The sequence below is a fragment of the Telmatherina bonti genome (assembly GCF_933228915.1).
Source record: "Telmatherina bonti genome assembly, chromosome: 5".
Lineage (NCBI taxonomy): Eukaryota > Metazoa > Chordata > Actinopteri > Atheriniformes > Telmatherinidae > Telmatherina > Telmatherina bonti.
In genome coordinates this window covers 10,383,792-10,406,388 of record NC_136623.1, presented here as the reverse complement: position 1 = coordinate 10,406,388, position 22,597 = coordinate 10,383,792, and the positions used below count along the sequence as shown (strand labels likewise).

The following is a 22,597-nucleotide window of genomic DNA, read 5'->3' as shown; positions in this document are numbered from 1 at the left end:
TCCTAAAAAGGGAATTTCTTTTTAAATTTAAATTTATTGTTTAAAATTTAAACTTGGTTTTTTAAATTGAAATTTGTTTTTTATATTGTGAATTGGTTTTCAAAATAAAATTTTGTTTTTGAGTATTGAATTAATTTGTTGTGCACTTCCCAGCCACCGTACAGGGCCAACACATAGAGATAAACAACCATTTATATTTACACTGACTCCTAGGGACAATTAGAGTAACCAGTTAACTTAAAACACACGCATTTGGATGGTGAGAGGACGCCATGCAAACACGGGGAGAACATGTAAACTTTCCATATGTAAACATGTAAACATGTTGGGGATTAATGAAGGTTTAATAAAGTAATTTTTCATTTCATTCACACATAAAGGCCACCGTTCAGCACCCTCACCAGCTGAGGCTCGAACCAGCAACCTTTTTGCTGAGAGTCCACAGTGCTAACCACTACGACTCAAACCAAACAGAAGAAAAGAAAACAAATGGTGTCACACCGACACAAACCCGGGTGAAGACACATTGACCTCAGACTGGTGAAACTCCTAAAGGGTGGCAGAGCACCAGGTCCAGGTGCTGCTCATGCCACTGATTATGGCGGCAGCTGCAAACACTCAAACCTAAAGTGGGGGTGGGGCCGTTACACTGTGTATCGTTCTGAAGACCAGCTAAAGTTTGTCATTTGTCGGCTCACATTCTTTGCTGACTTCCAGGTTTCAAACTGAGAAAACGACAGATTACGAATGAGCCAACGGGAGGCCCAGGGAACTGCCCGCACCTGGTGGAGGCCATACCTTGTGAAGAACCTGTTTGCTACGACTGGGAACTGGTCAGTTTGGACAAGTGTATACCTGACGATGGGAACCAGTGTGGTCCTGGAACTCAGCAGCCACAGGTCCGGTGCATCAACAGCAACGGTGAGGGAATGAGAATTAATCCTATATATGTAGGCTTTCTATGTTTTAAGTGTTTGTTTGTTGACATTATCAGACAATTTTACTTTTTTAAACCCACGCTCTGACACCTTGTATTCTATACTTGCAACATCTGGACTTTTTATCTAACTTATACTTTTCATGAATTTATTTACTTTTATTCATTCATATTTATGTTAACATGCTCCTATTCTATTTTTTTTCCCTCCTTATTCATGAATGCTCATTAATTGACTTAATAATTAATTTTATCTTGTTTTATCTTTTTTTTTTTTTTAATATAAATTTGATTATAAATAAATTCAGGTGTTTTATAAATAGTAATAAATAATGAATAATACTAAAGTCTTAAATATGTTTATAATTATTTATTTAATATTACAATAAATGATTTATTATGAACTAAGTTTTAATAAATAAATTCCTCCTCCCCAAGCCGCCACCTCCACGTGGTGGAGGGGTTTGTGAAGATCCTAGCAGCTATGTTGTCGGGGGCTTTACAGTTGTGCAATTCTTTACGTGAGAAGTTTTCATTTCCATGACTCCTGGTTGCCATTTATCAGCTTTGTGAGGAATCCTCTCACCGCTCTGCTCTCTCGCTGTAAAACTTCTCTTGTTTTAACACTTGCTTGATTCAGTTTCCCCACCTCTCTCCCGCTGTCTGTCTCATTACAGTCTTCCTCACTGCACGCACAATTAAGTCCCACTCGCAGTAAATCAAATCAATCTGCTGTAGCCCTGAGTGTTGGAGGAGCTCTCACTCTGCTGCACTACATTTTCACTGCGGCTTTTTATTACTATACAGTGTTCGTTTTAAGGGCAGCAGCGTTGAGATACCTTTGAGCTGTCCTGTGGATCACATTGCATGGCAGAGTTATTTAGAAGGGTCATTTATATCCAGATAAACCCTCTAAATGTTGTTGTTAGCATCTAATGTAGTAGTTTATGCACCTTGTATATCACAGTTCATGCATCAGCTGTAGGTATTAGTTAATCTGATGGATAGTCCCCCCTTTCCTGGCAGCAGAAAGTCTGTCCTTTCTCCATCTGACATTGTTTGATTGATCCCCCCCCCCCCCCCCCCCCCCCCCCCCACACACACACACACATCCAGCCCCTCATCTGATGAAAATTGATTTGTTCTGTTTGGATTTTCGATCTGCTTTTCGCCTCAGTGATTTTTCACTACGATGTCGGCGGCATCTTTTCTCCGTGTGTGTCCCAGTCATAAAAATAAAGGCCACACAGCCAGACCCCAGACAACAAACGAAGGTCAATACAAATGTTATTGAAACTGGCTATTGATATTCCAAATACTGACTAGCTTCCCACTTAGGTAAGGAGCTGTTTTCTTCTCTGCATACTCAGTTTGATGGGTTTTCCTCTCTTAGCGGCTGTTTGTTTTATTCATACTGTCTCTAAGGACGAGCCTGAGAGAGGTTGGGATCTCTTGTCATTTTGTATTTTCATGCTTTGCCATTTCAGTCATGATTGGTTCAGTGCATATCTGTCTAAGTGACATCTCACTTTGACAAAAATCAGCCACAGTCTGACATTTTTAGCCCGTCTTCGGCTTGAAAATTCATTGCGCTCACTGAAAGGTTTGCATTTTCTTGGGTGTGTAAATGGCTTAACTACTTATTTTGTAACAACACTTGAAGCCATGAGGAAAAATATGTGGGTTAATATATTCCACTTGTAGCTGCTGCTTGGAGCTTATAAATTAAACATGAACAGCGGCGTTAAAATGTAGTAATCCTATGTGAATTTGTGCTTCTATGTCCAGAGCCCCTTCTTTTATGGGAATATTCCACAGCCAAGAAAATATGTCTATCAATAATTTATATATAATACATATTAAAAAGCCTTAATGCCAAGATGGAAAACATAAGTGATATTTTCATTTTTTATCGAGTGATAATTTATAAAGTACTGCATAGGTAAATCCAGGGTCATGCTAGAAATAGCAGACATGTTACTGTTGCACTGCTTTAATTCGCCATTTAATATCTGTAGATTCTAAACAAGTTTTAATTTCCAACCTTGTCCCAGGTGTTTTAGCAGGTTCGCATAGAGCAACGTCGGTGTCTTTATATGCCTTAAATAATGCATTGTATAGATTTTTCATACATTCCTCCATGCAACTTGAAGTATTTGCATCAGTGAAAATTTATGTTTTTCTCTTCCAACTTTTCTATCCATGACACTATAATTTATGAACCATCATAATAGTTCCACCCAGATGATGTGTTTAGATTGAGTAGCAAACAAACTCACAGATCAGCATAAATATCTGTTTTCCTGGAATTGTTTTTTTTTCTTTGCCATTTTAGACAATATCTACAAACAAAAACGGTTCTGGCTCAACAAAACTCACTTTTTAAACCTAACCTGTGTTTTGTAAATAAATTTTGTTAGCTAAAGTATGCTAGCATAAAAAAGAAAACTGTGAGCTAAAAGAACTATGATTGAAAATCAACCAGTTTCTTGTCCAAGGGATATCTCAGTCAGCTCTAAGAAGAAAACAGCTGATTTAATGATATATTAACTTAAATAAATTTGCAAGGTGCAAGTTAGTGTCTTGAAGCCAGTCTGTTAGCGTAGACATCATGTCATAGTTTACATTGAATTTTGACTCTTGGCTGCAGTTTTTTATGGTCTGCTTTGGAACAATCTGTTGCACACATACATGGCCCGAGAATTTCATTAAACTGAGAGCGACTTCAGCCGGCTAGTCACCTCCTGAGTCATCAGGATTACTGTACAGAAGCTGCACATCAGGCAGCTGGACTAAGACATGTTGGCAAGGAGCCGTGAAGTAGACAGATGCTAACATCTGCAAATTATTACTGAAAATCTCTTTACCTGCTGGAAATGTCTGGGGAGCATAATAACAAGCAAAAAAGTAGCAGAAAAATGCTAATTTTTTCAGCCTATTATTAGTTTGTTTTGTACTTTTCTAAAATTACTTAAATATAATCAAATAAGGAGAAAAGGAAAAATGCTTTGATCAATGCATATTGACCCCCCCCCCCCCCCCCCCCCCCGAATAACAGCAGTTCTGCACACCCCTCTCTACAGATCATCCTTGTGGTGGCAAACTAGACTTGGTCGATGACTATTTTGTACTAAAAAAGATTTAAAAAAAAAAAAAAAAAAAAAGTCCTGGATTCATAATTCTGCTTTATACATAAAAAAATTATTGTTTAAAATGTAATGCTGAAAAAACATCTTCCATGACTCATTTAGTTCAGTTTATTTGCCGTTTGCAGTATTAAAACCCCATTGGAAATCAGTAAAAAGAGCACATTAGACAAACACTTGGAGAGGCATCCTAAAATGGAGTGAATATAAAAGAAATATAAAATAAGATAAATAAAACGTATGTTTGAGGGATTTTCATAGTGCTTTGTTTAAAGTCGCAACCGCTTGTTGAAACTGCTTTATCGCCATTGATGTTATAAAAGGAACTAGTTTGTCATCAGTTTACTGTTATTACTAGGCAAATATGAGCCAACTGAAGCCACTTTTGCATCCAGCTGGGAAACAATCTATCCCAGTGGTTGCCAACATTTGGCTTGGACGTCTTCCAAGGGTTGAGATGGACGGGTCAGAAGACAATTAATAGGACATAAAAGAAAAAACAGGATTCTTGTGTAATTTTTCCTTATTTTTTTTGGCATATGCTAAAATATCAATCATTTACGACTCATTTAACTGATGTAAACAGAAGACGAACAGACTCATTTGTTTCTGCAGGTTTCTTTACACTAAATAACTTCCTTTCAGAAGATGTGGATCTCAGTTTGTGCAGCAAAAGAAATATCCAACAATCCTAACTTGTGACATTTTCTGTATTCCTGAAACCCACAAGAGGTCTAGAAAACAGGAGCTTCATGCAAACACATCACTCACCACACGACTGTGTGCAGTCCTGCACCCATTACAGGCACATCCGTCATAACGGCTGAAGGAAAGCCGTGGTGACGGCTGACCCGAACCCCAGCTTGGTCATTCCAGTCACAGCTATGGGTTGTTCTATCAGACCCAGCAGCTTCCTTTTTCCAGCTTTATGGGTCAGGAATACCGATGCTTCATGCACGATACTGCTGTCTTATTGTGAAAGATTGTAAAATATCTTCCCTTTAATAATAAAACATAACAGATTTTCTTATCTTTACATGACAGTAAAGATGCATTGCTTCCATAAAGTCATATATTATAATAATATATGTATATCATGTATTATATTATAATAATGCATAAAAACCTACTTATGTATGAAAATGGATTAAATCTGTTTAATATACATACTTTTTATAGGATATTTGTTGTTTTTGTTGCTGTTTTCATCTACGATTTGGCTTAAAGAGAGTTGGACCCAAGGAGCAGATTTATCATCCAAGGCAGGTTCACCACATTTTATTTTTGATTTATTGACAGCTTGAACGAAGCTGTAGATTGGTTGAGGTTTGGGGATCATGGTGTTGTGGTCAGCAGGCAGACAGTTTCCAGCACAGGCAGATCTGGATCTCAGGCAGGGAGATCGGTTTAGTTGCATGAAATGCTGAAGAAGAAACTGCATGGATTAGAAGCCGGAGCGCCACATAGATGTAGCAACGATTCAGCTTCGAATGAAGGTCAGCCTGGGGTTTATAAGCCTTATTCCTTAGCTGTGGCGGCTAACCACAGCACACGCCTGCAGGGGAGGACAGCACAGTCCTCACAAGGGACAGGAGAAGGAGGAACACTAGTGGAAAAACACACCAGATCTTCCTTTACTTTGACTGGGACAGTGTGAAATTTTATGATTCCACCAGTCAGCTGAGAGTTTGTTTGCATTTGCATCCCTGTACAGGTAAACAGGCAACAGTAAATAATAGTATTTACACTGCTTTACAGTATTTACAACTCCCCCATCAAACTAAATGTCCTGTTCATCTGTTCTTGTAGATTTTGAAGCAAAATACACGTAAACATCTAATATATTGTCACTGGTTTGCAAAACCAGATGTGGCTTTCATCATGAGGGCTGCCAATCAAACAGCAGACAGATGGGTCAACTGCAGGTCAACATGTCGCTGCTTTTGCCGCCCGGAGGGGAGAAGCAGGAGAGAGCACAAAACCCAAATATTAAACTACGTAGAATCCAGCAGCTTAATATATAAACTGACCAAAATCTCATATCCCAATATCGCTCATTTTATATCTCCATAACCTTTATACATAACAATATTGTAGCATGTTGAGCATTGGTGGGTGGAGTTTTCCCAGCATGCCTTGCTGACTTTGTTAAGGTTGCACCGTGAGTGAGACTGCTAATGCCGTTAATGAGACTCTGTTCTTCAATGCATGTAGGTGGTTCTGTGAATGTTAATAAAGGGTACAGCACGTAAGAGAGAACTCTTGTCTGCATTCAACTTCATCCCATTAACATTGCTACATTGGTGTCAGAAGTGGGATAAAGATGGCATCCATTTTGGGAGAAGTTGAAGACCTGATCACACGGCTGCATTCTCTGGAGGGGGCTCGTCCCAAGAAAATGGACAGGATGATGATGAAGACTCCCCTGGGAGGAAGTCCAGCAGAAGGACCCAAGAAGAATAAAGACAGGCCAGCGATGAAGACACCCCTGGGAGGAAGTCCAGCTGAAGGAACTGATAAGTACGTGGAAACAGTGGGTAGTAGACCCTGCATGTCCAAGGAAGAAATGACTGGCAGTAGCCCGCCTATCATGCACGGTCCTGCTTCTTCCATCCAGCCAGCACTGAGCATGACCCCACCCATGGCCTCAGCATGTGGCCACACCACTTTCAATGCCACTGGACAGAAAACAATGAAGCTGCCTCATTATAATGGAGAAGAGCCCCTGGAAACCTATCTCATCCAAGTGCAGCTGGTAGCACAGTTAAACAACTGGTCTGCAGAAGAGACAGCGGTTCATGTGGCGCTTGCCCTGGAAGGTAAAGCCCTGCAGATTCTTGTTGACCTCAGCCACAGGAACGGCTCAATTGGCAGGCTGTAGAGAGAGCACTACAACAACGTTTTGGCTGCCAGACTTATGTTGATGATGCCCGGAGTAAGCTGTTTAACCGTCAGAGGAGAGGAGGTGAGAGCCTCGGTGCGTTCACTGCAGATCTTCGGCTTCATGCACGACAGGGGTACCCCACCTTTAGTGCTGCTGCTCAAGAAGAGCTGGCCCTCCAAGCTTTTATCCAGGGCCTCCATCCGGACAGGCTCCAAGAGCATATTCGCCTCTGTGCTCCAAAGACTTTGACTGATGCCTTGAGTGAAGCTGAACGTGTTGAACATGTTTTGGGTGCAACTGAGCACACTCCCAATGACAGGCATAGAGTTCGACAAGCGGGTTATGAAGATGGTGACGATGAAGAAATAATTCGTCAAGTTATGCAAACACCTCTGCAGTCATCACGATGGGGAGCAAGGAGAGGTGGACGGCGGTCCAGGGAGGGGTGTTATCGGTGTGGAGAACTGGGCCACATTGCACGTTACTGCCCAGCGCCAGCTCCAAGAAACCCAGTTCCACAGGCCCCTTTAAACTAGACTGGGGTAGTACAGTGGGAGAACTGCTACCCATGACTGCACCCACCTCCCAATCCTTACCATTAAGGCTCGGCCGACTGGGCCAAGCACATGGACTGTATGTGGACTGCAACATCAATGGTACGCAATGCAAAGCCTTGGTGGACACTGGGTCCACCATCTCATTAATCCGCCCTGGTACTCTGCCTGGAACCACTGGCCCAAAGCCCCAAGGTTGGGGGTACACCAAACTGCGCATCATCACTGTTACTGGGGCACGAGCAAAACTGCTTGCAGAAAGGACCATCCCAGTGACTGTTGCTGGCCACAGTGTTGACCACAAATTCTGGCTGGCCAACATACAAGATCCCTGCATTATTGGGCTGGATTTATTAGTCAGGTTGAGAGCAGTAGTTGATGTACCTGGGGCTACACTCTGTCTCGGTTCAGACATCATTGCCCTATACCCTTCAGGAGAAGATGCACTACGACTCACTTCATTACCTGCTCAGGGCTCCTCCACTCCTTCACCAGCGACTGAGGTGTTCACCACATTGATGCCCCCTGCTGATGAGAATCCCTCACCTTCCCAATCAGTAGCCGCCCGGGGTTCTACAGTGCTTCAGTCAACCGAAGGGCCCTCCACGCCGACACATTCTGCCAAAGAGGGTGAGTTCTCTGCACCATTACAACCATCTCAATCCCCTTCTGCTGAAACTAGGCAAGCCATTGATGACCTATACCAACGAAGCTGTGAGGGTCTGGAGACAGATCAGAAATACCAGCTACGAGAGCTGCTGGAACTGTTTTCTGACATCTTTGCTGCAAGAGATGAAGACTGCGCCCACACCAGTTTGGTCCAACATGAAATTGACACGGGTAAGGCCCAACCCATTCGCCTCCACCCCCGTCGTCTGCCATTTGCCAAACGGGCTGCAGCAGAGCAGAAAATCAAAGAGATGCTGGAAGCAGGAATCATTGAGCCTTCGACGAGCCCCTGGGCAGCCCCAGTGGTCCTGGTCAGGAAGAAGGACGGAACCTGGCGGTTTTGTGTTGACTATCGTCTCCTAAACCAAGTCACACGCAAAGACTCTTACCCCTTGCCCCGGGTTGATGATGCCCTTGACTACATTGCTGGTTCCTGCTGGTTCAGTTCCCTTGACCTAAGGAGTGGCTACTGGCAAGTGGAGCTTGCACCAGATGCGCGCGCCAAGACCACCTTTTCCTTTGGCCAAGGATTATGGCAATTCAAAGTGATGCCTTTCGGACTTTGCAATGCCCCAGCCACATTTGAACGTCTCATGGAAAGGGTCTTGGCTGACATTCCACGAAGCCACTGTGTGGTCTACTTAGACGACCTTCTTGTCCATGCTACTGACTTCCAGCATGCACTGGGCAACTTGCGAGATGTTTTCCTTGCCATCCGCCAAGCTGGTCTCCGTCTCAACCCCAAGAAGTGTCATCTGTTCCGGCGAGAGACATCTTTTCTTGGTCATGTTGTCAGTGCAGCAGGGGTGGCCACTGACCCGGCAAAAGTAGCTGCTGTTAGAGACTGGCCAGTTCCTCGCAGTGTCAGTGAACTGCGGAGCTTCCTAGGATTAGCATCCTACTACCGGCGGTTCATCAGAGACTTTGCAAACATTGCCAGTCCCCTTCATCAACTGACCCAGAAAGGAAAGGTGTTCAAGTGGAGTGCAGACTGTGCCCAAGCTTTCTCCAAGCTCCGGTTGGCACTTATTCAGGCTCCTGTCTTGGCCTACCCTGACTTCCAGCAGCCTTTCATCATAGACACAGATGCCAGCAGTGTGGCTGTCGGAGCAGTACTGTCGCAGGAGGGGGAACTGGGAGAGAAGGTCATTGCGTACTTCAGTCGTGCCCTCAGCCGCCCAGAGAGGAACTATTGTGTCACCTGTCGGGAGCTGCTGGCTGTTGTCCTAGCCCTTCGTCACTTCCGCCCTTACATCTATGGGAAAAAGTTCCTCTTACGCACTGACCATGCTTCTCTCACCTGGCTTCTCAACTTTAAAGAACCTGAAGGGCAGCTGGCTCGGTGGCTTGAGACACTTCAGGACTATGATTTTGAAATCCACCACCGAGCTGGTCGCCATCATCTCAATGCAGATGCATTGTCTCGACGACCCTGTGAGGCGGAGTGTCGACACTGCTAGTATGCAGAAGAGCGGGACACAGTGACTCCAGTGGTGGCGGCCCTGCGTGACAACACAGCGGAGAATGACAACCCTCAGAAAAGTGATATAGGTGGTTGCTTGGCACCATCAGTTACCCACATTTTTGAGGACATTGGTTCAGTGCAGCTACAGCAGTACCAGAGTGATGACTCTGTCCTCAGCCGCATCCAAGGGTGGATGGAAAGAGGCCAACGACCTGCATGGCCAGCAGTTTCAATGTTGGACACGGAAACCAAGGCTCTATACTCACAGTGGTCGAGCCTTGTCAGCCTTGGTGGCTTACTCTATCGCCGCTGGGAGACACCTGGGGGACACAGAGAAGTCTTCCAGCTTTTGGTGCCATGCAGTCTCAGGCCAGGAGTTCTCCAACTTGTCCATGGTGCTGTAGGGGCTGGCCATTTTGGAGTTACCAAAACTCTTCAGCGCCTTCGATCCCGATTTCACTGGCCAGGATGCCATCAAGATGTGGAGCGTTATGTACATTGTTGTGACATCTGCACTGCCCGGAAGGGCCCAACTAGGCGCTCACACGCCCCATTGCAGCAGTATCAGGTGGGGGCCCCAATGGAACGCGTGGCTGTTGATGTTCTAGGGCCCTTTCCAGCCACAGAGTGGGGTAACCGCTACATATTGGTAGCCATGGACTATTTTACCAAGTGGCCTGAGGCCTACGCTGTCCCTGATCAGAGTGCCATCACTACTGCTGAATGCCTGGTGAATGAAATGTTCTGTCGCTTTGGTGTTCCAGAGGAACTGCACAGTGACCAGGGACGGAACTTTGAGGCCCAGGTTTTCAGTGAAGTTTGTCGACGCCTGGGCATCAAGAAAACCCGTACAACACCATTGCATCCCCAAAGTGATGGACTGGTTGAGCGGTTTAATCGCACTCTAACCACCCAACTTGCCATTCTGACCAGCCAAAATCAACAAGACTGGGACCTGCACTTGCCCCTGGTCCTGTGGGCATATAGGACGGCTGTCCAGGAGTCAACAAAGTGCACCCCAGCAGTCCTTATGTTTGGACGTGAGCTTCGTACCCCTGTGGATTTAGTGTTTGGTGCACCTCTGGAACCAGAGGTGGTAGACAAACCTGGTTTGGACTACCTTTATCAGCTCCAAGGACAACTCAAAAAAGTACATGATCTAACCAGGCAGGCACTTGCTGAGGCTGGATTGAAACAGAAACGAGCCTATGACACTCGCTGTAGAGGAGAGGATTTTGCTCCTGGGGCACATGTCTGGGTCTACTGTCCAGAGAGGAAAAGTCTCCTAAACTGATGAGCCACTGGGTTGGACCATGCACTGTTGTTGAGAGGCTGTCGGATGTGGTGTATAGAGTTCAGTTAATAAAAAGGAACCGGATGGTGGTTCTCCACCGAGACAGACTGGCCCCTTACCGACCCCGGGCCCCATCTGACAGTGTACCCAAGCCAGAGGACCAGCCACAGGATCTTTCCCAGCACTTGGAGCCTTCCGGGGGGTCATCGGGGCGGGCTCGACGGAGGCGCCAGTTACCCCTGCATTTCAAGGACTTTGTTATTGATGGTTGGGTTGCTGGGGACAGCTAACCAGCTAGGGGAGGGCTATGTAGCATGTTGAGCATTGGTGGGTGGAGTTTTCCCAGCATGCCTTGCTGACTTTGTTAAGGTTGCACCGTGAGTGAGACTGCTAATGCCGTTAATGAGACTCTGTTCTTCAATGCATGTAGGTGGTTCTGTGAATGTTAAAGGGTACAGCACGTAAGAGAGAACTCTTGTTTGCATTCAACTTCATCCCATTAACATCGCTACAATATAAAACTGTTTGTGTAATGTTGTCAGTCATCAGGTATGTGTCAGATGTTGTCTTGGCAACGGCAGCAGTGATCTCCTTCCATCTGGGGGAACTATGGCCGTATGATGTTTAACAGGTAAATACCTGCTGCAGCGTTTACATCTGGAGTTTATTATGAGCTTTTGGCTCCACTAGACGCTGCTTTTGCTGCTTTTGCTCGTTGACTCTATTCTTTATTCTATATTCTTTATCCTGATTCTTGCTTAGGTGATAAAATGAGTTGGTTGTGTCGAAGTCCGTTGTTGGGACTGTGAGCTAGTCGGTTCCACGGCGTGTTTTTATATCTAAACCACATCCATGCAACAGAAATTTCCCTCTTTTAGGAACAAGCTAATCAGTTTGGGTCAGCTGGTCATCTTTTAGTGAATTATCCTCTGAAACACGTCTGCTACCGTCTTGGTGTAAAATACTGCAGTAAAGCACCTTGTTGTGCCGTAAACAACAGAGCCTCATGTGAAACAATAGACATTTTCTATCGTCCGAGCAATATATATATATCGTCATATCGCCCAGCTCTAATATAAACTACCATGAAAAAAGAAGAAATGTAGCTACTAGCAGGACTTGGAAACTATGTAGATTTCAGAGGCTTATATACTGTGATTCTTAGACACCAAAATGATCTTCAGTTTCACACGAGGAAGAACAGGATGTGAAGCCATACGGTGCATGTGCACATCTTAGAAAAACATGGAGCTGTGTGTGTATTACATTCCGGCTGAAAACTGATTGCCACACAGATAAAACTAGCTGAAATAACCAGCGTTTACCTCTGTGCAGCATTCCTGATTGCACAGCTCTGCAGGCTCCGATGGCGCTGCCAGCACCACTGGAGATTACAAAATAAGCTGCAGCAACCGATGTTGCACATATGCTGGAACATGTCTGTGTGGTCACTAATTTGTTGATTTTATAAGTCGCATTTCAACATTTTAGCACTGGTAAAGTGTCTCACTCTAAAATACTTGGGATTTGCAATGCTTTACTGGTTTGTTTAAGAAAATTCAGCTGTCTCATAAACAAGAAAAAAGTCAACAAAAAACACAGCCTTGTCTTTAGCTTTTAAAGTGGTTTTGTGTGCTTAACATTGTGCCATCAATTAAAACACACAGCTGTTCATTTCTCTTCTGCTCAGGTGCAGTTTGAGATGATAACGTCATTCCAGGAAAGCTTTTCACTTCAGTGTTGGCTCACCCTGAAAATACACACCAAATTATAACCAAGGATGTATCTCACTGGAGCCGACAAAAGAAATGTTTCTCTGGACACAAACAGGCTGCTTTGCATGTTCTCCTTTTTAAAATGTGTGTCTGTAGTCTTTGGTTAGTGAATAAATTGTTGGTTGATGCAGTTTGGATCAATTAAACAGTCAACTAAAACACATAAATCAGTGTATGTGTGAAAGTATTTAGCATTTTTCTGTCTTCAGTGATCAAATCAATCAAATCAAAGATACTTTATTCATCCCCGAGGGAAAATTATGCTTTTCTACCTGTTGAGGCCGTTCTCTTCTCAGACACTTTTCCCATTCGGTTGTTTTTATTGAAAGTGACTTTTTCCATCATAATCATGAAAATCCTGATAATATGAGGAAATTAAACCTTTCTCCAATATGCAAAATAATCTGATCCTAATTATTTCAAAATTGTTGCAACTTATTACCTGAAACTGACAGATGGTAGCTTGTGAGTTAAAAAGTTTACTGGAATAAAATACAAAGTGGCCTGAAGTAACTTTTAGCACAAACTTCATTAGTTCTGTAACAAACTACCTTCAGCTGAAGAGCAGTAGTCACTGATGGCAGTTGCTTCAGCAGATGGAGCATTAGGAGCTTGGAAGTGAATATTTTAATTGTAAGTAAAGCCAAAAACTGAATAAAGTCCTTTTTTTTATTACCTTTAAAAATTAAACAAAGTACAGGTGGAACTTGAATGTTTTACGAGTACTTTCAGAAAACTGCTTTGTCTTTGATTTAATGGAAAGTTTTTGACATAAACATGCACCATACCACAGAATCACTATAATTCTCATATATATATATATATATATATATATATATATATATATATATATATATATATATATATATATATATATATATATGAATTATATCTCACATATCACAAAATATTTTAACCGTTTGAGCTCTGGTTCTCAACTAGAAAATCTCACACCCAGAATGAAAAATGAGTTCATTTCTTGTATATTTTTGGAATTGTATCAGGACTCAGAGTAAAACACTTGTAAGCTGTGTGTGTGTGTTTATGTAAATGTCAAAATATGTAATAAGTTAAATTAAAAATTAAAATAATACAGAGCATAAATGGAAAAACAAATCAGGAAAAATTCAAATGCTTTTAGGATAAATATAAATACCTCTTTGGGATGGTGCTGCTGTAGCCGTAAACCTCTGGCTAGCGGTACAAAATAAGAGCGTGAAGAAAATGTTTCAGTTCAGACACTGACTTTTCTGTGGGTGGGATATTCATGCCTTTTTTTTAAACTGTGGGAAAGCCAGAGTTAAAAACTAGATGAATCAAGCAAATCAGCGCTGTGACAAGTTTCCCTGCAAAGGTCAACTCTGATCAAGTGAAGTAGTTCAGCCTCCATCCTGCATCCCTGACCTGTCGGCTCTCTCCAGCCAGCAGAAGACCATCTGATGATGACTCTTGTTTAGTCTCTTTCTGTCCTTTATTCTTCTTGCATTTCTTTGCTGAATCAGATGTTATGTATTCAAAACAGTCAGTTCCCTATTATACCATGAGGTGAAACTCTGCTGTAGCGTCAAGTCACGTCCCGGATGTAAAAGTTGGAAAGTGTGGGTTTCTCAGCCTCGGGACGCTGCTGGGCAGCTGCTTTCGATGCTCATGCTGCGCCTTTCGATGACATTACAGTATACTGAGCTTCATGAGAGTCTAACAACATGCTGGTCATGTCTAATTTGTCGATAGATATTTCCTTTTGGCAAACTAAACATGTTATTCCCTTTGAATCTGAAGATTTATGGATTTTATAATCATGCCAACTTGTCGATTTAAACATGTTTAGACCACCACCAAGTGGAGCAGTGATACACTGGTCCATGTAATGCAGCAAGAAAAACGTTAATTTTGGAATTATGTAAAAATTTTGGTTAAATTGTGAATAAAAATTGCAAATATGAACTAAAAAGTATTTGCTAGCATTAAGATTAAGTCCCTCTGTAACTGTAATTTTTCAGTGCCTTTTGAAACGCGGCCTTTCTGCTCTGATGGTCAGGCTGCGGTAGATCTTGTTAGATCGGTAATTATAGATTTCTTTGTAAATGCTGTCTGTGTATTCTACAAAAATAAACTACAACCCCACCTCACTGAAAAACCACCTCCGTAAATTGTCTGGGCCAACCGACCAGCCACAAGCGTGTACCTAACGTCACAAAGTGTGATGTCATCGGCAGACGCAGGGCCCCGAGCAGATCTGGTTCCTACACCGAGACTTTCAGGTCAGAAAGTCACGTAACGGGTCTTTAAACCAACTAAACAGATGCCTTCCTTATTTTTCATATGAATTAAACATATATTTTCTCTGCTTCCTCATAATTAGAGCCACAGATGGTTTTAACGCTCCCACCAGCCAACTTTGACCTAATTATGCTTTTCTTCTTTTTTCTTCAGGCGAGTCGGTGGACAGCAGTCTCTGCTCGTCTTCCACAGCCCCAGAGTCCGTGTCCTGTGAGGTGCCTTGTTCGAGGGACTGCGTCCTCAGCGAGTGGACATCCTGGTCCACTTGCTCTCAGACGTGCTCCAGTAAGACCGTCGAGGGCAAGCAGATGAGGACCCGCTCCATCCTGGCTTACAACGCCGGGGAAGGTGAGCGCCCACCTGCCGCCCGCCTTCTGCGCCACCGTACACATGTCGGCTTCGTCATGCCATTTCTACGTCATCCTTTGCTGTCACTCACCACCCATGTCTGATTTCACGCTTGTCGTTTTGTCCCTTATCTCTTGTCCTGGTGATTATTTCTGTCCGTCTGCTTCCTCGCTCTTAGATCATTTCTCAGCACGTGCTCGTCCTCCGTGTGTGTCATTGCTTTTTGTCCCATGTCTTATAAGGGTGTGTTGTTGTTTTTTTCCTCACAGTCACTGCGATAGTTGTGGCGTGGATCACAGTGATGGAGGGTAACCCTAATTAACCGTCACCAGTAGCTGTTGTACACCTCTAGCTGCATGTGCCAAAATAAAAAATTACCAGCTTGTTTAGATTCCTGAAGCGTGTCTACATTAATGCAGCACCTTGAGGGTAACTTAGAACTGATTTAGTCTTGGTAATTTAGTCAACCCATGTTGGAATAGCCTGATTGTGTTAGTTCTTTGTTCTGCTGTAGTATTAGTTCATGCAGTGCATAACTCACCTGCCACATTTACATATCTAACATCTGTTTCATCGTAGGTCTGACTCAGGTGCCCAAGTTTCCAGAACTTTTTGGTAAATCTTTCACTCTCAGTAGTCTAGATGTAATCCAGCTCTGTGTAATGTTAGAATGATTGAAAAGACCTCATAAAATATACATATATAGAGATTTTTTTTTTTTCCTGTCACACATTTTTATGAACACACGCACAGACCCAAGAACAATATCTGAAAGCAGCCTTTTCTCTCCTCCACAAGTTCCCCCTGCAGTGAAGATGATCTGATTAGATTTTGAGCTCCGCGGCAGATTTCGCAGCTCCCATCTTGCATATTAATGAAGGGAAAAATTTGTTGAAACCACAGGAAGCTCTCACAGTGGAAGGCCCAGGGTTCACGTTGGTATGCAGCTAGCAGTGTTTGCATGGGATTCTGTGTTAATTAATACACTAATAAGCCAATTAATTACCTATTTAGCATAACTGCCTACTAAGGGGTGATTATAGTTGGACTTTGGAAAGCCCGAGCGCCTCTCGCTGTTTGACACCCTTCAGGAACCATTTTTGAGATGCGTGTCAAGTAGTAATTGCTCCAACTTTTTGTGGATGATGCGGGAAGCCGGAATGAGAGGCAAAGCAAAAGAGAAAAGGCATAACTATGAAAAATAATTATTCCCCAAGAGAAAATTATGTTGTTAGTTCTATTAATTATTATTAGAGAATTTTTGGGAAGTTAGAATAAACAAGTTGGGATGTTTTGTTTCTAAGCTGCAGCAGACTTAATGGAAGGAAGAAACGGCTGAAGGTTCAATATTCAGGAGCAGATTTTAGCGAAACACGTTCTAGATGAGTAAATGTTTGTTTTTAGAGCAACTTTCATGGAGAATAAACACAATAAATACTTTATTTTAAATGATTTAAAACAGTTTAACATGAAAGCTTTGCTTCAAAAGATAATCATGCCTTTTTTTCTGAACAGTTTTGTGTTTAGATGAAAGTTAAAGCAGAATATTTAGTTTTTTACCTCGATATGTCTCAGCTGTCAACTGCAGTCTTCCTCAGAAGCGTCATCCGACAGCTGTGACGTGTCGTTTATCAGCTGTTACTCCTTGCCGCGGCCAACCTGACAGACTCGACAGACCTGCCATGTTGGCCACACCTCCTCCGCCGCTGGAGGGTCTCTGGAGGAGGGAGTCCCAGGTGTGCGAGAGCATGAAGGCTCCTTCATCTCGGATCCATCCGTTGTTCAAGGAAGCAAAAGAAATCAGAAAGTGGGCCATGACAGCATAAAAAAGCCCTGAAATCTTCAACCTTAACCATGTCTGAAGGAAGAAACAGTGAAACGAACGTTGAGGCATCCTCACTAAAAGCTTGTCCACATTGAAATATTAAGTATAGAACATTTATTAATCCTGATAATTATCCACTTCATTTGCCAGTAATTTCACATTCCTCACAAGAGACAATGGTCGAAACATCTCCGTCTTTTCTCTCCAGTGTTGTTTCCTCCTCAGATCCCAACGATTCAGGCTCCTGTTCCAGGTCTAAACTATGATTTAGAAAGTTAAAACAGCTGCACCATAAATATTTTCCCCACTTTTCCCCCATGTAGGAAGCAGTGTGCAAAACTCGACATCCATATTAAGGGCAGTGCTTGATACTCGATACAGTTTTCATTACCATAGAGGTGAAAAATGTTTTTTTCAATACAAGAAACTGGAAAAATGCCAAGAAGACCAACAAAGAGCTGGAGAAGGTCTGGAAGTGAAGGCAACAATAGCACCTGTGGTCTTCAGAGAACAGACGTCTCAGTTCACAAGAGATCCATCCCAGGAACAGCTAAGATACAGCGCAGGACCCTCGAGCTCCAGAACTTCTGTAGAGGACCTGAACCTGGGAGGAATGAAACCAACTCCATCCAGGAGTAGATAACATGTTTTCTGTATTTATATATAAATACAAGTCCCAGCTGTAACTTTAACAACGACAACAACAGAAGCTGATGCATGGATTTTACTTGCTAACGAGTTATTTTGCACTTCATGTTCTCACCCTCAACATGGAAAACACATGAAGAAAAGTGTGATGCAGCCTTCAGGTTAAAGGGTGTGGAGAGGGAAAAGGAGCTGCATGCAGGTGCTGCTACATTCAGGTGCAGCTCAGTAACCCTGAAATACGCCGGTAAAGGCTTCATTTGTCTGATTACTTGTAATAAAAATGTAAAAAACCGAATGAAATGGTGAAAAACTTCCCCATGAGAGCAAAACATCTAAAGAGAAATATTGTAAAAATAACATGAATAAAGACAATAGCATGACCAGAGCTGCTTCAACAGGCTGCAACCAGTGTGACACCATTATAAATCTTTAAAAAGGAAAACATGTCATACACTCCTCCTCGGTCTATCTCCTCCGGTCCTCCTTCGCCTGCTTCGGCTATAGATCTATAGATCAGGATGTACAGTTGCTCACATTTACCATCTGCTGTTGCATCTAAAACTGTTTCCCAAGAGCTGCCCTACATTTTTCTGCTGTCTTACCTGCAGCATCTTCTAGGTCAGGCTAATTTCAGATGCCATGTCACGTTAGTGTTGGGACTACCCCCCCCCCCCCCCCCCCCCCCCCAAAAGCCACTGTTAGTTTATGGTTTGTAAGAGATTGGCAAATGTACTGTTACTCCTTTAGGAGCTGGCTTTTAGTCAGACTTCAGGTGTGAAGGACTCTCAGTCCAGCGATGCCGCCTCGGTCTTCTCTGAAAGCCGTCTGTGTCTGTAATTACTCTCAAGCAGACAGGGCTCCCTCCGTCCACCGACCCAACAACTGCCTGGCTGCTGCTTCCCCAGAGAAATAAGAGGAACACAAAGAGGGAAATTGCTGAGGGGAAATCAAAACCAGTAGGTTGCATGGTCTGAAGTGTGACCTGTGATTTGCTGAGTGGGTTTAATACACTCAGACTCCCTTTATCAGCCCAGGCAGCCTTCAAACATATAAACAATCATGTTGTCGACGTTTTTATGGATTACAGAAGCTCAAATCTCAGAGACACATGAGAAGGAGGGTTGAGTTATACTGCCATAAAAGATGGAAATAATTCGTCCCCATTAGGTATCAGTTTTGGTAATAATGGAGAACTATGGAAGAAGATAACGCAATGAGTTTGTGAGCCTTTATCACATTTTTGCTTTGCATAAAATCTGGCAGCCACATAAAGATTAATCAACTTAAGCCTCCGTGCGTCGCCTGCAGAAAACAAATCCGCACATTTCTCTTCGAACTTTGCAAGTGAAAACTGGCTCATTGGCTTTTTTTTTTTTTGTTTTATTGTTTTCACTTTGCAAATTCCATTCCTTCTGTGCAGGAAAACTCTTTTCTTTGTGCTGAATTTTTCATGGTTATTAGCTTGTCACAAGATGCAAGCAGCAGGCTACTTTCATTAAAAAGACTCTAAACAAGTGACCAGTCAAAAAGCGCTTTACTTTCACTGCTGTAAAACTCTCCTGTGAGCTTGGTAACAGATATGTAATGATTTAAGATCAATGGGACGGTCAGATTTAGGAGGAAAAACTACCAACTAAGTCGAAACAAAACACAACATGACATGCTGTCTCATGATTGAGACATGCAGGTGTGGTTCCACGGATGTAACGTGACATTTCCTCTGATGACTGGGTTGGCATGTCAGACAGGTGTGCTGCATTTAATCCAGCTGCTTCCTGAGGTTTGCACCATGCGGTGAAAAGATCACTGAATAGCAGGAAACCAACAACTCTGGCTGCCAATGAGGCCAATTTATGTATAAAAACAGCTGAAGTGGAGGCTCAACATTATCCACAGGAATTATTGTAAGAACTTTGTTGTAATAATTGTGCTTAATTACAAGTCATGCTGACACAGAGCAATATTAACTCTCATTTTTACTGAGTATACAATGAGGTTTTTTTTCACACTGCATACTGTGTTGCATTAGAAAAGTCTGGTTTTAGGGGGAAAACTGCTAAATAACAGGCTATAAAAGCAAATGAGTCGGTTGAATGATACTTGGAGGAATTGGGAGCTCTCGCCACAGCTTATTAATCTGAAAATAAAAACATTTCATGAAGTAACTTCTCCTCCTTTTATGAACCATCACTGTTTTGTCACACTTTTAAACAGCTGCTCTTCTGTGTGGTTTCTCCAGGTGGCGCTTTATGCCCGAACAGCAGCGCCCTGCAGGAGGTGCGGAACTGCAATGAGCACACCTGTACGGTGTACCACTGGCAAACGGGGCCCTGGGGCCCCTGCATGGAAGACCCTTCCACGTCTTTGCTTAACACCTCTGCAGGGGCGCGTCCCAGCGGCGACAGTCAGGGTCCGTGCTCCATGGGAATGCAGACTCGCAAGGTGATCTGTGTCAAGGTCAACGTTGGACAGGTGCCACCCAAGAAGTAAGCTGTTTGGTTTTTCATTTCAATCCATGAAATCTCTTCCTGTGGTCAGCGTGTTGCTACCTAATGTTTTTAAATGTTTACGCCTTTTTTTTAACAGATAAAATTAGCACCAGATTATTTGAGCTACTGTTAAAATGCCTGAAACTCAATGAATGATGCAACACAATACAAATATTTAATAATAATGATCATAATACATTTTATTATGATAATGCATTTATAATACATTTTATTTAGAGTGCCTTTCAAGAAACCTAAGGCTGCTTACAAACTGATGCAACAGGAACAAACAGGAAAAACAAACAGATTAGACAGTAAACAAATTATTCCCATTTACCACAACGCTGCAGTCCATGTAGCCTGAAGCACACATCAACAACAGTGTCCAAAGACTGATGCTGCGTTTCCCACTTTAAACAGAAGTGATTCCCACCAGATTCCTTTGCTGTTGCCTTGTTTTCTGGAATAATCTAAGCATTCTGATGATGGTAACGAAGTGACTCCTCATCTGAGTCGGCTGCTGGAAACAACAGCTTAAGCCTCAGTTATGCTTTGTTTAATCCACGTATGCATACAGACGGAGCCTTCTGAGTCATCTACATGTGTATTCCAGTCCATAACAGAGCAGTAATACTGCAAATCATGGGGGCAGTGTTGATCAGAATGGTTCACAACTAACCAGCAAAAGGAGCAAAGAATAAGAAAAACAACAAATAGGAATGGTCTCATAGACCGTCGCCACCTACAACGCTGCCTCTTTCTAATGCTTCCTTCTGAGAATGTCCTTTATCATGATCTCCTCCTCTGTTGTCATGTTTGCTGTAGTCCAGGGTGCCCAAAGTTGATCCTAGAGGACCGCTGTCCTGTATCCCTGTTCCTACACACATGTCTTCCTTTAAATTAATCCAACAGTTCTGCATGATGACTAATTACTTGGAGTCAGGTGTGTTGGAGCAGGATTCCATGGAAAACCTGCAGGATTGCGGCCCTTGAGGACGGAGCTGGACACTTTAGTTGTAAAGTAATGCCTGAACTTTCTGCTGCTCTCTAGTGGAGGTGTTGCCCCTAGCAACCATGCCATCATATAGGACACATAGACAAGATCTGAAACATTGGCCTCATAGCAGAAGCACGACATTGCATTGTCTAACCGAACTCTCCTAATATTGCTGATTGACATGGTACCTTTCCTTATAAACCTCAAAATATACGTACGCTATCACACTATGAGGCTAACAGTATGTAAAAGAGGGATAAATTAGACTTTAGCTTTAGCACAAACAATATAGCATCAATTTGAAGTTTATTTAAATGTTGCCGATAATCTTTTTGGCTTTAATTTGAATTTAACTGAGTAAAAAAGTGATCAGGTTATGCTAAAGATTAGCAGCTGCGGCGGTCACTAGCATTAGCATTAGCCTCCAATAGCGATTAAAAGTACAGCTTCATAAAGGACTGATTGCAGCTTTGTGCTGGTTACCTGGTAAAGTTAGCAGAGTGGAAATGGGCTATTTTACACAAGTGGTAGGTAGAAAATTTTACCTGCTGTGCAACATATCATTTTAAGGCTTCTATTATACCTATTAATGTGTTATGCCTGGTAGTAGTGGACTTAATAAGTGGGAAATCTGGAGTCCTTACAGAACTTCTGTATGTATACAATGTTAACAGTGAACACGGCTGTAATAGAAGTTTATTATGGAAAAAGCCGCAGCTGTGGTGTCGTAGGTAGTTTCTAATGCCGGTCGTTTGGCTCTACAAACCCTCCTTACTTGTCATATATGTTGCAGCTTGTGCAAGCAGATTCACCACCAACCCTTCCAGCAGATGCAGGATACTGGAAGCTTCCATCATTCATCCATGAAAGCATATTTTTAGCCAAACTTCATCTCATTAAAGCAGAGCTACATGTGGAGCAACCAGGCACTGCAGGAACATTTCTAATTAAATTTCACACAGTTGCACTGCGTCATGTTATCGTCTGCTTCATCAGTCGACATGTTTTCTTTTTTAATCAATCCATAAGTGACCATTAATCAATTAGTAATCTTTCATGTTGGTGTTCCAGAAGCTAAAATCTACTTGTTTGGAGCAGTTGCCGTCTGGATCTGAGGAGGGTATTGTTCACGTTTCAAACGAATCTCCGCAGCAGCTGATTTTCCTGATAAGCTCCGTTCAAACTGAGGAAACTAATCAGTGAAATCTGGAGCTGCGGGGGGGTAGGATATGGGATGGCTTTAGTTTCCTTTTGATCTGTGAATTCATTTGTTGAAAAACCTCTTT

At 42.8% G+C, this 22,597-nt stretch overlaps 1 protein-coding gene across 1 annotated transcript in view; it reads left to right on the top strand.

Annotated features, from left to right (window-relative positions):
* Positions 1-22,597, top strand: part of thsd7ab (thrombospondin, type I, domain containing 7Ab) — a gene marked incomplete at both ends in the record, with an annotated part of 244,564 nt that overhangs the window by 120,288 nt on the left and 101,679 nt on the right. The window contains 3 exons of the mRNA XM_079240505.1: positions 718-921; positions 15,158-15,352; positions 20,065-20,311. Coding sequence (XP_079096631.1) covers positions 718-921; positions 15,158-15,352; positions 20,065-20,311 — 646 coding nt within the window. The remainder of the gene's footprint in view (positions 1-717; positions 922-15,157; positions 15,353-20,064; positions 20,312-22,597) is intronic.